The sequence below is a fragment of the Anomalospiza imberbis genome, chromosome 3 (genome assembly GCF_031753505.1).
Source record: "Anomalospiza imberbis isolate Cuckoo-Finch-1a 21T00152 chromosome 3, ASM3175350v1, whole genome shotgun sequence".
NCBI lineage: Eukaryota > Metazoa > Chordata > Aves > Passeriformes > Viduidae > Anomalospiza > Anomalospiza imberbis.
This window is the reverse complement of record NC_089683.1, coordinates 58,871,257-58,885,083: the sequence shown is the minus strand read 5'-3', so window position 1 is coordinate 58,885,083 and position 13,827 is coordinate 58,871,257. Positions and strand designations below refer to the sequence as shown.

Genomic DNA, 13,827 nt, shown 5'->3' with positions numbered 1-13,827 from the left:
ATAATTTGTTCCTCTGAACAAATTTTATCCCTAGAACTGGCCACTTCATGAACTCCCTTTGCTTCACCAGCTCCAGACTGTCAGCCATGCTACTAGCCACTCTCAAAGGACCTGTTGTTTTAACATGTGTGCATAGTTGTTATCTCAGGGCAGGGCTGAGAAACAGAATCCTGCATTGGTAAACAAAGTTCTGCCTGTCTGGAAAGGATGATATAAATCAGGATACAAGGCTGTGCATCAGACCAAAAGGAAGTTAGTGAAATACATCTCCAGTGATCAGTAGATATATTTTAATTCTTGCTTGCATTGTAGTCCATACAACAGACTGTTCTGTCTCATGAGCCCTCAATAAAGTCAGTGATTGAAAAGGGAGAAGCACTTTGTGATTTGGTGAATGATGTGGCTCTAAAGAACAACATTCAAGACCTTCAGAGCAGTTACCAGGATCTCTGCAGCAAAACAAAGGTAAAAAGGAAGAAACATCAGGTTTCTTCCAATTTGCTATATTTTTACTCCTCTTTAAGAAATTAACTATTTATTTCATGCTATGTCATGTCTATATAAAGAACCAGCTACTTTTAATTAACTCTTGGTATTTTGTTGGGGTTTTTTTGGTTTCTTTTGGAGGGGGGACAGAAGTGGCAGGAGGGTTTTGAATATGGAAAAAACTACGTAAATAAATCAAACCAGAGTAGCTGAAATGAATTCTGAATGTGGCAGGTGAAGTCTTTGTGTTTTATAACACTAATGAGGTATGTATTGGGGACTAGTCTGTGTTATTGTTACTACTTTTAAAAGCATTTAATAGAATTCTAAGTACATTATTCCTTGAAGGGACAGATGCCCTTAGATTATACTCTCTCTTGTTTCTCCTTGATCTCCATAAACTGTTTAGTTTAGTTGTTGAATAAAAGGCACCAGAGAAAAACTGCAAGATGGATATAATTTAATTCAGCAAGGTCATTATTAACACTGATTCATTAGTCCATATGTATCTAGTACTTTGAATGGTCTAATGCTTCTAAATACATCCTAAAGTATGATTATTCTTAAAGCTTTTAATAGGTTATACTCCTAACAAGGATAAGCTCTGCAAACCATGTTAGTACTTATGTTTGACCTAGGCACCTTTAATTGCCAATCCAGACACCAACAGGAGATGATTTTATTTTTTTTAAGGTTGATTTTTAGTTCAAAGACATGCCTCTGATCTGTACCAAAAAAATTATGCCCATTCCATTAGATACAATGTTGGGAGCTGAAATTTAGAGAAGCTTCCTGAAAACAATAAATACTTTTTAACTCAGTGTGTACATTCTTAATTTGTCAGCCACAGGTGCAGGCAGTATGTACATGCAAAGGCTGTAAGCAGCAGCTATAGCATTTGGTAGGTCAAGTGCAGTCTTTCAAAGAGTGTGTAATAACTGTGAGTGAACTTAATGTCAAGTTGACAGCGTTCATTTCTCAAGTGTTTCCCTCAGACTTCAAAGTAAGATATTTCATCTGGAATGAAAATACTGCTTGGTACCACAGAAGTAATTATTCACACAAATGTATTCACAGAATATATGTGTCTTTTGATGTCTTCCTTTACAGTCTATTCATATGAGATTCCCTCACAGGAATATAAATTTAGATGATAATTCTTACTATGTTTTCAAGTTCTTGGTGGGTTTTGGCTTGTTTGGGTTTTTTTTTTAACTCTTGTAATTACCTGAAAAATTAATTTTGGTTGTTGTGGACCTGTAGGCATGTGTTGAAACCTTAGAGGTGAGAGTAAAAGAACATGAGGATTACAATAGTGATTTGCAAGAAGGGGAGAAATGGTTATTACATATGTCCAGCAGATTGGCCAGCCCTGACCTCATGGAAAGCAACAATCTTGAAATAATCACTCAGCAACTAGCTAATCAAAAGGTGAGTTTGCTATTGGTGATCTTCTTTTGTAAAACAGAAATTTTCTCTGCCTCCACTACAGAGATCTAATTATTTGTCATTCCCCTATTTTATTTCTCTTGCTGCTAAATGTGTAAATAATCATCAGTGTTACTAATGCAGTTAACAAATATGGTTTGTTGTTAGCATCATTTCTTAGATGAAACTGCATTTACACAAAGAGCCTTGTTGTACTCTGATCTGATTTCTGTGTCAGATTTTAATTTGAAAATTTTCTTGGTATGGATCTGCTAACATGAACTTTAGAAATTTGATCACCACACTGGATGTGGCTGATAAAACAGCAATGGAGAAGAAAGTTGAGAAACTAGAGGTACCTCTATTAGGTTGTTCTAATTCTAGGTTCTTCTATTAGGTTGTAGCTTTTATTCAAGGTGGTGTTATGGTTATTTTTAGTGAAAATCATTTAATACCTTGATAGCCAATGCTTTCTAGAAGATAAAAGAGAACAAAATCCAACCTACCACTAGCTGAAACTGAGATTCCAATGGCAAATATTGAAGTCTTTAAATTATTTGTGATTGGTATGTTACTCTTTCAGTAACCTCCTTAGATAAAAAATTGACTCTACCAAAGTCAATGGAAAGAACTGTCCACTATGGAAAGAGCTTATGGAATGAGATATGATTCAACATGAGATTTAATTTGCATTACTAGACACAAGAGAAACTGGAGAAGCCCTGAAGAGCATGCAACAAATGAAGATTCAGTGTAGTCTTGGGGTCTGAGCAGAGAGTGTTTTCACATTATGAAAGTGTTACTGCTGTTTCTGTGGGGTATCTGTGTAAAGACTTTTGACAATGACTTTAAAATGAACATGCAGTCCAATAGCTTGACTATGACAAAACATGTTGTCTGAATATTTTTTTCCAAATCTGAGGATAAAGTGTTTAAAGGAGGGCGAAAAAACATTCTGCACCACAGCATATTTCTTCAAAAGTATTTTATCTGTTTCTTAGGCGATCCTGGAAGAAATTGCAGGATTTGAAGATCGTTTGAACAACCTTAAGAGTAAAGGTGATTACCTGATCAGTCAATGCTCGGAACATCTTCAAGCAAAATTTAAGCAAAATATACAAAGCCATCTTCAGGGGACAAGGGACAGCTATTCTGCCATATGTAGCACAGCCCAAAGAGTAAGTCTTGTTTCAAAGATTTTTTTAATGCCATTTAAAAATAAAGTGTATTATTATTTCTATTAGTTATTCTTTAAATGATATAAAACTCTTCCTGCTGTTTCAATTTTGATTGAACCTGCAGACTACTGGGCACTTCATCGTTCCTGTGCTACACTTGAATTCCTTGTGATCCAAATGTTGTCTTGCAACTAGCAAAAATAGTGGCCTGTCAATTCTTACATTAATCTTGCCGCATGCTCATTACGTTCATGTTACACTAGCTTCTGAGTAGCTGCAGAAAAAAAATTAGACATTTTCTACTTCAAAAACTAGGAGAAAATTGCAGTCTTAGTGTTGATAGCTTTCATACATACATAAACAGGCCTCAAGTGTGTGCTATGAAATACTGTCTCTCTCATTAAAACCAGACTAAGAAGGGCCATCTGGGTCATTCTGTTAAACCAATTAAGAGATTAAGCCAGCAGTCAAAAAAACCCCAAACAAAACCCAAAAAAACCTAAAGAAAACAACCATAAAACAAACTAAAATAATCTTACACAAAATCAATACAAAAATGTTGGATGCAGAAAAAAGAGAGCATGCTCTTCATTTGCCTCTCCATCTTTTCATTTCAGAAGCCGTGCATTAAATATTGTCCATCTTCTCCACATATTAGCAGGGTGCAGTGAGAGTTTAAGGAGCTTTCAGCCCTTGGTACTTTAATGTACAAAGGATAAAATAATCAAAGTCTTGATACTTCTGTTTTATTAGCAGTTTTCAAGGCAGGAAAAGAGAGACAATGGTGCTATTTGAAAATGTGATAAACTTACAAAATGTTTTGTTTAGGTGTACCAGAGTTTGGAACATGAGCTCCAGAAGCATGTTAATCATCAGGATACTCTACAACAGTGCCAGACCTGGCTGTCTACAGTGCAGTCAGAGCTAAAGCCAACTACTTGGACAGCGTTCAGCCTGGCAGATGCAGTTAAACAGGTAAAAGTTTAACACTTGAAAAAGCTCAGTTATTCTTAATAAGGTGATTTCAGATAAGAGATTTAAATGTATAGAAATTAGATATTTTCTAGCCTTCTCTGAAAGCTGTGTAGCCTCAAAGTTCATTCCCAAACTCAAAAGGAATACCTAGAATGCAAAATATCTGTAGGTGAAAAATCAAAGAGAGCTTTTGCTAGCTCTACTTAATGCTTAGAAACATATTACCTGAAAAATGTTGGCCAGTTAGATAAATCAGATACTCCATATATGTGCTTAGCAGAGGGGTTGTGTCTTTCTGCTTGTCCAATTGCCCATCTGTCTACTATGTTCCTTATGAGACCTTTTCACACTACCATGGACACAGAGTGAATTATCAGGCAATTAAAACAATTTTTCAGTCTAAGAGCACAGAATTGCCTGTAGCCTTCGTTGACCATTAAGAATTCTTTCATTGATTCTTCATTATTCTTAGTGACGATGTGTTTTACATTGGATTTGTAACTTGGTTTTAAATTAAACTGGTATGGTACTAAAAATGATGGCATTCAGTGGTGTCTCATCCATCGCCTCACTTAATAGAGACCTTGAAATACTAGAGATGGCAGACCTACAGGGGCAGGGGAAGCAGGGCGTATGTAACATAGTGAGACCAGCACCTAAATTCCACTAAGCTGAATTTCTCATGATCTGTCAGACAGTGGAAAATTGTATAGCTGTAGGAACAGGATGTGTTGATAATCCTATAAAGCTCTGGTTTCCATTCACATTGGGAAAATCTGTCACTTTGTTGAGACTGTGTGTTTCTGAGAAATAAGCTAGCTAATTCATATGTCTCTAAGTGTTTTGGTAATATGATAATAATCAAGTTTTTAGGGATTAATCCTTTCCATAATTATAACGTAGAAACATTACCTAAAAAAAGAATGTATTTCTACATTTAATTTTATGGAAAAAATAACAAGGCAGAGTAAAAACACTAAAATGTATGATTGCACTAAAACAAAGATATTATTTCCAGAGTTTCAGGGTTTATTTTTGAGTTGTCTTCCCTCAGGTTAAACATTTCCGGGCTCTGCAGGAGCAGGCCAATACATACTTGGATCTTCTGTGCTCCATGTGTGATCTGTCAGATGCCACAGTGAAGAGTACAGCAGCAGATATTCAACAAACAAAACAAACGGTACAAGATAACCACAACAACCCACTTCTAATCCTATTTAGAGTTTTAACTGCCTTGATCTGTTCCCTTTTAAAAAGGTCATATTGGGTAATGGTTTAAAGAAATATCATCTTACTTTCATCTTAAGTATTTCTTTAGAGATAGTTAATTAGTTCTCTCATTTTGCTTCTTTTTTTTTTTTTATTATATCCATACATTGCCATCCTGGTACTAATAAAAAGGCACACAACTAAGGTTGCTAAAGGTACTTAGACAATGTTACAAGATGTTGGTCTAAAGCTACAGAAATAACATTCTGTGGAAGAAAACTTTATTCATGTTATATTTAAAAAAAAAACAATTCAGTCTAATCTTCTCTGTATTTTATTATTTTATTGTTATTATTCATTCAACAGTAGACTGATGTTCATATTGGCATGTATTAATAGATTAATAATATAATAATCATCATAACAAAAAAATATGATGGTTCAGTTCATGAATCAAAGTGCATCCATTTCAGCATATTAATTTATAGAAGTTTTCCTCAGTTGTAAGTTTTAAAGTCACTTAATGCTTAGGTTTAAAATGGAACTATAAACTGAAGTTATTGGAAAATAAGTATTATGAGCATTCCTCTTGTTGTAAACATGAAAAATTTAGTCTCTCTTACACAGAAACACAACCAAAGCTTTGAAACTACTTCTAAGAGTAAAAATCTAATACATACAGTAACAGCATTCCATACCACAGAAGGGAGTTGTACAAATCCAAATAACCCATAAAATATGGCAGTCTAAGAGGTGAAAAACATCACAAACATCAGAATAAAATACTCCTTTGACATACAAAGCAGTGAAACGTTGCTAAGAAATCACAGATGGTATAGTGCCACGATATACTAAGCTGGTTGAGTGTCTAAATCTTAAAGGCACCCCACTGCTGTATTTAGAGCAAAAGCAGCTGTGTCACTATTGGTGTAAGAGGATTGATGGCTCAGATCTGGTAAGCATTCTTCTTATTGGCATTTTAGAAGGGGCACATAGGCAAAATAACTGGGCTAAGCAAATGAAATGGAAGTGTCTGGTTGAAACTTTTATGTAGGGTACACTCTAACAATATTCTTTGCAGGTAGTAGATTAAATTATGCAATTAGTTTAAGCTTTAGCAGAGGACAGAGAACATTTAAATACAAACACTCATAAACTTACTTCTCTCAAGGGGGAATGATAATTAATTATTGCTGTTGTTGTTGTTGTTGTTGTTTCCACCCAGATTTCCTTTGATAGGTACAATTTTTGTGACTTTTGAAGGTTGAGACTCTATTTGTGGATAATATTAGCCCCTTCAGAACCTGGTGTTGAAATTGCTTTAGTACAGTATTGTGCTCACAGGAAGAATGGTATTCACCTTCCATTCTCCAAAAATAGATGAATTAAAGCATTCCTACTCCTTTTCATTTCTTTTCTTCTAGATTGAGCAACAGATAATGCACTCACAGTATTTGTCTCAAGGTTGGGAAGAGATCAAACAGCTGAAGGCTGAGCTCTGGATATATTTCCAGGATGCGGATCAACAACTACAGAATTTAAAAAGGAGACGGGCAGAGTTGGAGCTAAATATTGCCCAAAATATGGTACTCCAGGTTAAGGTAAGGAGACTTTGGGTTAAGAACAGAAGATAAGGAAGAAGTTCATCCTGTGGCTGATATTGTTTTATGATTTATATTATATGCACATACTGCATACAATGGCTAATGTGCTCTAAGCAAGAGCAGAGAAGATAGAGGAAAGAGTGGTGTTTCCTTGTTGATGCTACGGTGTTGTAGATGTCGGCGAACCCAATGGGAAGAATTATGATGTCTGACTTATTTCAGAAGGCTGAATTATTTCTTTATTATAATTATGCTATGATACATTAATATACTCTATAAAAGAGGATACTAAAAACTACATGCTACTCTCTCTAATTATCATATCTACCTCACTCACAACTCGTGACCCTGTTCTCCAGAGTCCAGACACAGGTGGATCTCATTGGCCATCAGGCCCAAACAATCCACCGTGATCCAACCAGGCATTCGCTCCAGGTAAACAATTCTCCAAACACATTCCACATGAGAAAAACAAGGAGCAGAAATAGAAATTGTTTTCTCTTTCACTTCTCTCTGTGCACCTTTATAAAAATCCTGAGAGAGAGAGAAATGTGCTTGCCACACTACAGGGTGATTTGGAGAGCAGAAAACTGTACTTTAGTATTTTTCTGGCTTTGTTTTTTTAATAATAGACAACTGTCAGCCTCCTGATCTGATTTGCCTTTGCTTTTAGAATAGACTAAATGCTGATCACAGTGGATCTGAAGATAAGATTTACAAATTGTGCTTGCAAAATTCTTTGATTTCTACACTTCTAAATAGTTTAGAAGTATTTCAAATTTGATCAATAGAACTATTTGATGTTGCTGATCTCTAAGTATGACAGAAACACTATTTAATTAATGAGACAGATACCTTCATATCTTCTCTCATTCATTCCAGTAGAGAGACATTTCATGACCATTCTGTACACATCAGTTACTGTACATACCAATAACTTAACAACATGATAATTTGTTTAATAAATGTATAAATATGTGGGTTTATCATTTTTGGTATAGACTTTGCTTTTATTCTTTCTCTGATGTGCCGAGAGTTAGGTGAAAAGTAAACAGTACTTTCTTTCCATTTCTATTCTACTCACACTTTGGAACAAAGTCAAAGCCGTTGAAGATGCCTCTGCACAATCTGGACTGAAAGCTGTTATACCAGCTATCATTAGAGTCCAGGAAGAAGAAGCAGTCTCCATTTCTTCATTCTTTCTGTCAGTAACTTTGGATTATAATGAAAGGGAGACACCTGCTGTACTGTTAAATGTGGCACAAGGTGTGTTTGTTATAATAATTTCCCCTGGTAAAGGAAGACGCCTAACTCCATTTGAAGCCATCATGAAGAGGAATGAGGCAGAGCTGGAGATGGGTGTGCTTCTTTAGTTATAGTTACTGGAACTAGAATGTAGGAAAAGATTATATTTACCTTAGTGTGTAAGAGCTGAAAAATATTTGGTTAGTTTTAGTTGTCAGTATATTGTGTATTCTTCTTTTTGGGATCTCTCTGACTTCTTATTTTGTAGGATGTGTATGCAGATGAACTCTCTCAGTTACTAGTTATTAATCATAGCCAGGTAATCCATGGTTTTGTTTCAAAAGTGACAGTGGTAATGGTTGCTGTTACAGAAGTAGGAACAATACAGATTACGGAGATGGAGTCTCACTGACTCATGGACTCTATTTCCTATTTTTAGTCTCTAATGAAAAAGGAAAAAAAAAGAAGCTAATAATAGTGCTGGTAAAATGAATTATTCTTGTGAGATTCAAGACTACCTTGCATGTTTTAGTGTGTGCTAGTCCAGAAGCCTGGACAACAGGACGTGACTCGATCACGAATTCTGTTTATCACTGGCACTTGGAAACTCCTCTGGCTTGCTTTAGCATCTATTACCAACTTGTCTTCATGTGAGAAGATGGGGAGGAGGGTCTGGAGAGGGTTTACCCCTCCAAACACTTCTTCCAATTTACATCTGCAGAGCATTTTCCTGGGCAGATAATTAGTTCATATACAATTTATTTATTTCAGAGCTTTTATTTAAGTTCCACTTTATAATTTTGAATGCATATTATTATATTGGGTTTTACTTGTATCTTTTCCAGGAATTCAGTCAGAAGTTGCAGTCTAAGCAGTCAGCTCTCACCTCTGTGACTGACAAGATTAACAAACTAACCCAAGGACAAGAATCACCTGAACACAAGGAAATAGGAGAACTGAGCAACCAGTGGCTGGACCTCTGCCTTCAGGCACATAATTTGCTCATGCAGAGGGAGGAGGATCTGCAGAGGACAAGGGATTACCATGATCGCATGAATGTCGTTGAAGTTTTCCTGGAAAAGCTCACAAAAGAGTGGGACAACCTGGCTAGGTAAAAAAGGAGTTGTGTCTGTGCAAACTGTGCCTATATGCTGAAAGAGCTGTTTATAGAGTGCCTCTAAGTGAGAGCCACTAAAAAGTCCTTTTTGCGTACTTAATTAAAAGCACAGTTCCCTTATTAATTAATTATCAAGCATTTAATCATTTCTATTCAGATAAAGAGAGTTTGAGAGGTCAGATTTTCAGTGTTTGTCTTTAAGGCAAGTATTGATTGATCCTGTTTCAGGGTACAGCATTTCCTGATATTTCAAGAATCTTGACTATTTCATTTGAACTCTTTCATTTGTGGTGGTTCATGAATTCATGGTTCATTCCCTGGTTCATTTTCATTGTGATACTTTGTTATATCTATTAGACTATTATATTAAAGCTTAGTAACTAATCCTAAATATGTACAGCTGCTTTGCATAAGATAAGCACACCAGCTGTGAGTAAAATTGTGAGTGTATTGCTGCTCCTGTCACTGTCATGGAGCAAGATTCACTCAACCTCAATACTTGCTGTTGTTCATATGTGCAATATAATCAGTATGGTTTGTAAATGTGTATAACCAGCCTGATGACCATAGAGCAGATGAAAGGGAAACTAATAAATCTGTAAATTTTTAAAATTAGTGTTCAAGGCTGCTACCTTCAAGTGACTCTGAAAACTGTAGGTCTTTATATCATATTGATATCATTATTTAGAGGGCTTATAATTAATCCTGACCTCTTTTAAAAGCCTGTGCTGAAATAGGATCTAATAACTCATTTTTATCCTTTTTGATAACAGATCTGATGCTGAAAGTACAAATGTGTACCTTGAAGCTTTGCAAAAACTGGCAATTGCACTACAGGAAAGGAGATTTGCTCTGGAAGATTTGAAAGATCAGAAGCAGAAGATGATAGAACACTTGAATCTTGATGATAAAGAATTAGTAAAGGAGCAATTTAGTCATTTTGAACAACGCTGGACTCAGCTGGAGGACCTTGTCAAACGGAAAATTCAAGTTTCTGTTTCAACCTTAGAAGAGCTCAGCTTGGTGCATTCCAAATTTCAGGAACTGATGGAATGGGCAGAGGAACAGCAACCTAATGTCTCAGAAGCTCTTAAACAGAGCCCTCCTCCAGATATGGCTCAGAGTCTTCTCATGGATCATCTTACCATTTGCAGCGAGCTTGAAGCCAAACAGCTTGTTCTGAAGATGCTTGTGAAGGATGCTGACAGGGTGATGACCAACTTAGGGCTCAATGAAAGGCAAGAACTGCAGAAAACACTGTCTGATGCACAGCACCATGTGGCTTGTCTCAGCGATCTGGTTGGCCAGAGGAGAAAACACCTGAATAAAGCATTGTCTGAAAAGACACAGTTTCTCATGGCAATCTTTGAGGCTACAAACCAAATTCACCAGCATGAAAAGAAGGTGATGTTTCCAGAACATATCTGTCTTTTGCCAGAAGATGTGAATAAACAGATCAGGACTTGTAAGAATACCCAGGCTAATCTGAAGGCCTGTCAAAATGAGGTCACAGGGTTGTGGGCTCAAGGAAGGGATTTAATGAAAGAAGCAACAAATCAAGAGAAGAGTGAGGTGTTAGGTAAACTGCAAGAACTACAGAATGTGTATGACACTGTTTTACAAAAGTGTAACCAGAGATTGTTAGAACTGGAGAAAAATATTGTTTCCAGGAAATATTTCAAGGAAGATTTGGATAAAGCTTGCCATTGGCTAAAACAAGCTGATATTGTCACATTCCCAGAAGTCAATGTAATGAATTCTAACACTGAGTTATACAGCCAGCTGGCAAAATATCAACAGATTCTTGAGCAATCTCCAGAATACGAAAATCTGCTACTTGCACTGCAAAGAGATGGCCAAGAAGTCCTGCCATCACTTAATGAAGTGGATCATTCTTACCTAGATGAAAAACTTACCAGTCTCCCTCAGCAATTCAATATAGTCACTGCTCTGGCAAAAGAAAAACTATATAAGGTTCAGGAAGCAATTTATGCCAGAAAAGAGTATGCCTCTTTGATTGAGTTGACAAGTAAAGCTCTGACCGAGCTAGAAGACCAGTTTATTAACATGGACAAAGCTCCAGCTGCTGTTTCAGCCAAAGAAGCTGTTTCACTCCAGCAAGCCTACAGAGATCTCCTAGGTGAAGCCACGAGCCTTGCTGCAGCAGTGGATGAACTGAACCAGAAGAAGGAGGCTTTTCGAAGCACTGGCCAGCCCTGGCAGCCAGATGAGATGTTAAAACTTGCCACACTATATCACAAGTTGAAGAGGCAAATAGAACAGAAAATCAACCTGTTGGATGACACAATAGAAGCATGCCAGGAGCATGAGAAGATGTGTATGCAGTTTGAGGCACAGCTAGAGACAGTGAAAAAGGAGCAGGTTAAGGTGAATGAAGAAACTCTCCCAATAGAAGAAAAGTTGAAAATATATCATTCTCTGGTGGGCAGCTTGCAAGACTCAGGAAGTCTTCTGAAACGAATAACTGAACATCTAGAAGCCCTTTCTCCTCAGGTTGACTCATCTGCTTATGAGACTGCAAACCACCAAGTTAAGGTGTGGCAAGAGAAGTTGAAGTCTTTGCATTCTGCCATTGTTGACACAGTGATGGAGTGTGAGAGCAGACTTGTGCAGAGCATTGACTTCAAGACAGAAATCTGCCGCTCACTCGAATGGTTGAGGTGGGTCAAAACAGAACTTAATGGAACATTAAGTTTGGACCTCAAACTGCAAAACATACAAGAAGAAATCCGAAAGGTTCAGATACATCAGGAAGAGGTGCAGTCGAGCCTCAGAATAATGAATGCACTGAGCAATAAAGAGAAAGAGCGCTACATGAAAGCAAAAGAGCTGATACCTGCTGACCTGGAAAACACTCTTGCTGAGCTGGCAGAACTTGATGCTGAAGTTCAAGAAGCTATACATGTGAGACAGGTTAGTCACCCAAAACATCATTAGTTTTTCAGTCACAAAGCTGAAAAAGATGGCTCTGTGGCTTGGTCTTTACAATCACCACAAAAATACTCATTTTCGTAATCCTACTGTATGGTTTTTAAGTTACACAGGCTACTGTGATGTTATGTTTGTGACTCTCCCTTTTATTTCAGGCTAACTTGAATAAAGCATATAGCCTCTGCCAAAGGTACTACCAAGTGATGCAGATAGCAAATGACTGGCTGGACAATGCTCAGGAATTTCTACAGTTAGCAAGAAATGGTCTAGATGTTGAGAACTCTGAGGAGAATCTAAGGAACCATGTTGAATTTTTCAGCACAGAAAGTCAGTTTAAGGATCATTTGAAAGTGTTACAAGGCCTTGTGTCTGAGTTAGAGTCCTTTTTACAAGCCACAGCAAGTGAACAGCTGGTGCAGAATGTAGCTGCACTGGAGAAAAAGGCCAAAGGGACAGAGCAAGAAGCCAAAACCCAACAAGAGCAGCTACAAAGGTATATTCTTTATTTTTTATTATATTTTTTCTTCTCTTTCTTCATTTTAAGATCACCTTGTTGGAAATGAAAGAAAGAATCAGAACATTAATTGAAGTTTTTAAATATTTGTGCTGCTTTTGAAATAAGTGGATATTGGAGATTCAGAGCTTTTGGATTCTTCTTTCTTTTCTGCCCTTGACTGACTAGTTGTGTGATCTTAAAGGAGCTCTTGTAGAATAATATTAAGCTTGGAACAGCACGGTGAAGAAGAGTAGAGAATAATTTCACCTGACAGAGGACGTACGCAAAAACAAATGAAATTGAAGCAGACATTTTGAACTAAAGGAAATACCTTTTAAACAAGCATAATTATGTTTCTTATTATTCCTGAATGTTCTGAATCCCATAAGTTTGGGTAGGTTAAAACACAACACAGGCAATTTCTGAGGAAAAGTCAAATAAGGGCTACTAAATGCTCAGCTGTGATTTCTGTAAGGCATAGAGGAAAATCAGGAGCATATGCTTCTATGTATGCTGTTTCCCAATAATCTTTCTTTTTCTTGGAAAATACTGTGTAACAGCTAAACTAAGCAGTTGCATTCAAAACTAGGTGCAATAATATTTCTGATTTTCAAATGTTTTTATATAGCATTAAGTTTTTCTTTCTGGAACTGTATTTGTTTAAGGTGTGCTTCTGAGTGGCAGGAGTACCAGACATCAAGGCAGAAGGTGATTGAAGTGATGAATGACGCTGAGAAAAAATTATCTGAATTTTCAGTAGCTAAAGCTGCTTCTTCTCATGAAGCAGAAGAGAAATTGCTAACACATAAGGTAAAGTACTGATAATTGCATGAAATCCTTCTCTTTCAAGTGAAAATGAATGTATAATATATAGGTCCCTACCTGTGATAACATGAATTTGAGGTTTTAGGTCTTTACCTGTAGCACTTAACTGTGTCATAACACAACAAGACATGTTAGTGCTGTGCAAAACATGCATTTTATTTGTGGGGTTACCGAGACAGATATCTTTAATCACTTTTCAGCTCGTTGTCTGTTTATGTGCCTATGACTGTAGGGAAGTGCAGAGTCAGGAGGTTCCTAAAAGCCATGGGTCTGTAAGCCCCAAATTACATATCCTTCAAGCAACTCAGATCA

General features: G+C 36.8%; 1 protein-coding gene across 24 annotated transcripts in view; it reads left to right on the top strand.

The window, feature by feature from the left end:
- SYNE1 (spectrin repeat containing nuclear envelope protein 1) overlaps positions 1–13,827 on the top strand; it is a 289,553-nt gene that overhangs the window by 161,463 nt on the left and 114,263 nt on the right. For all 24 annotated transcript variants that reach the window (XM_068184611.1, XM_068184610.1, XM_068184631.1 and 21 more), the window contains 10 exons: positions 313–465; positions 1,750–1,917; positions 2,916–3,092; positions 3,921–4,067; positions 5,122–5,247; positions 6,701–6,877; positions 8,971–9,236; positions 10,016–12,176; positions 12,350–12,687; positions 13,356–13,500. In XM_068184611.1, the coding sequence (XP_068040712.1) occupies positions 313–465; positions 1,750–1,917; positions 2,916–3,092; positions 3,921–4,067; positions 5,122–5,247; positions 6,701–6,877; positions 8,971–9,236; positions 10,016–12,176; positions 12,350–12,687; positions 13,356–13,500 (3,858 nt within the window). The remainder of the gene's footprint in view (positions 1–312; positions 466–1,749; positions 1,918–2,915; positions 3,093–3,920; positions 4,068–5,121; positions 5,248–6,700; positions 6,878–8,970; positions 9,237–10,015; positions 12,177–12,349; positions 12,688–13,355; positions 13,501–13,827) is intronic.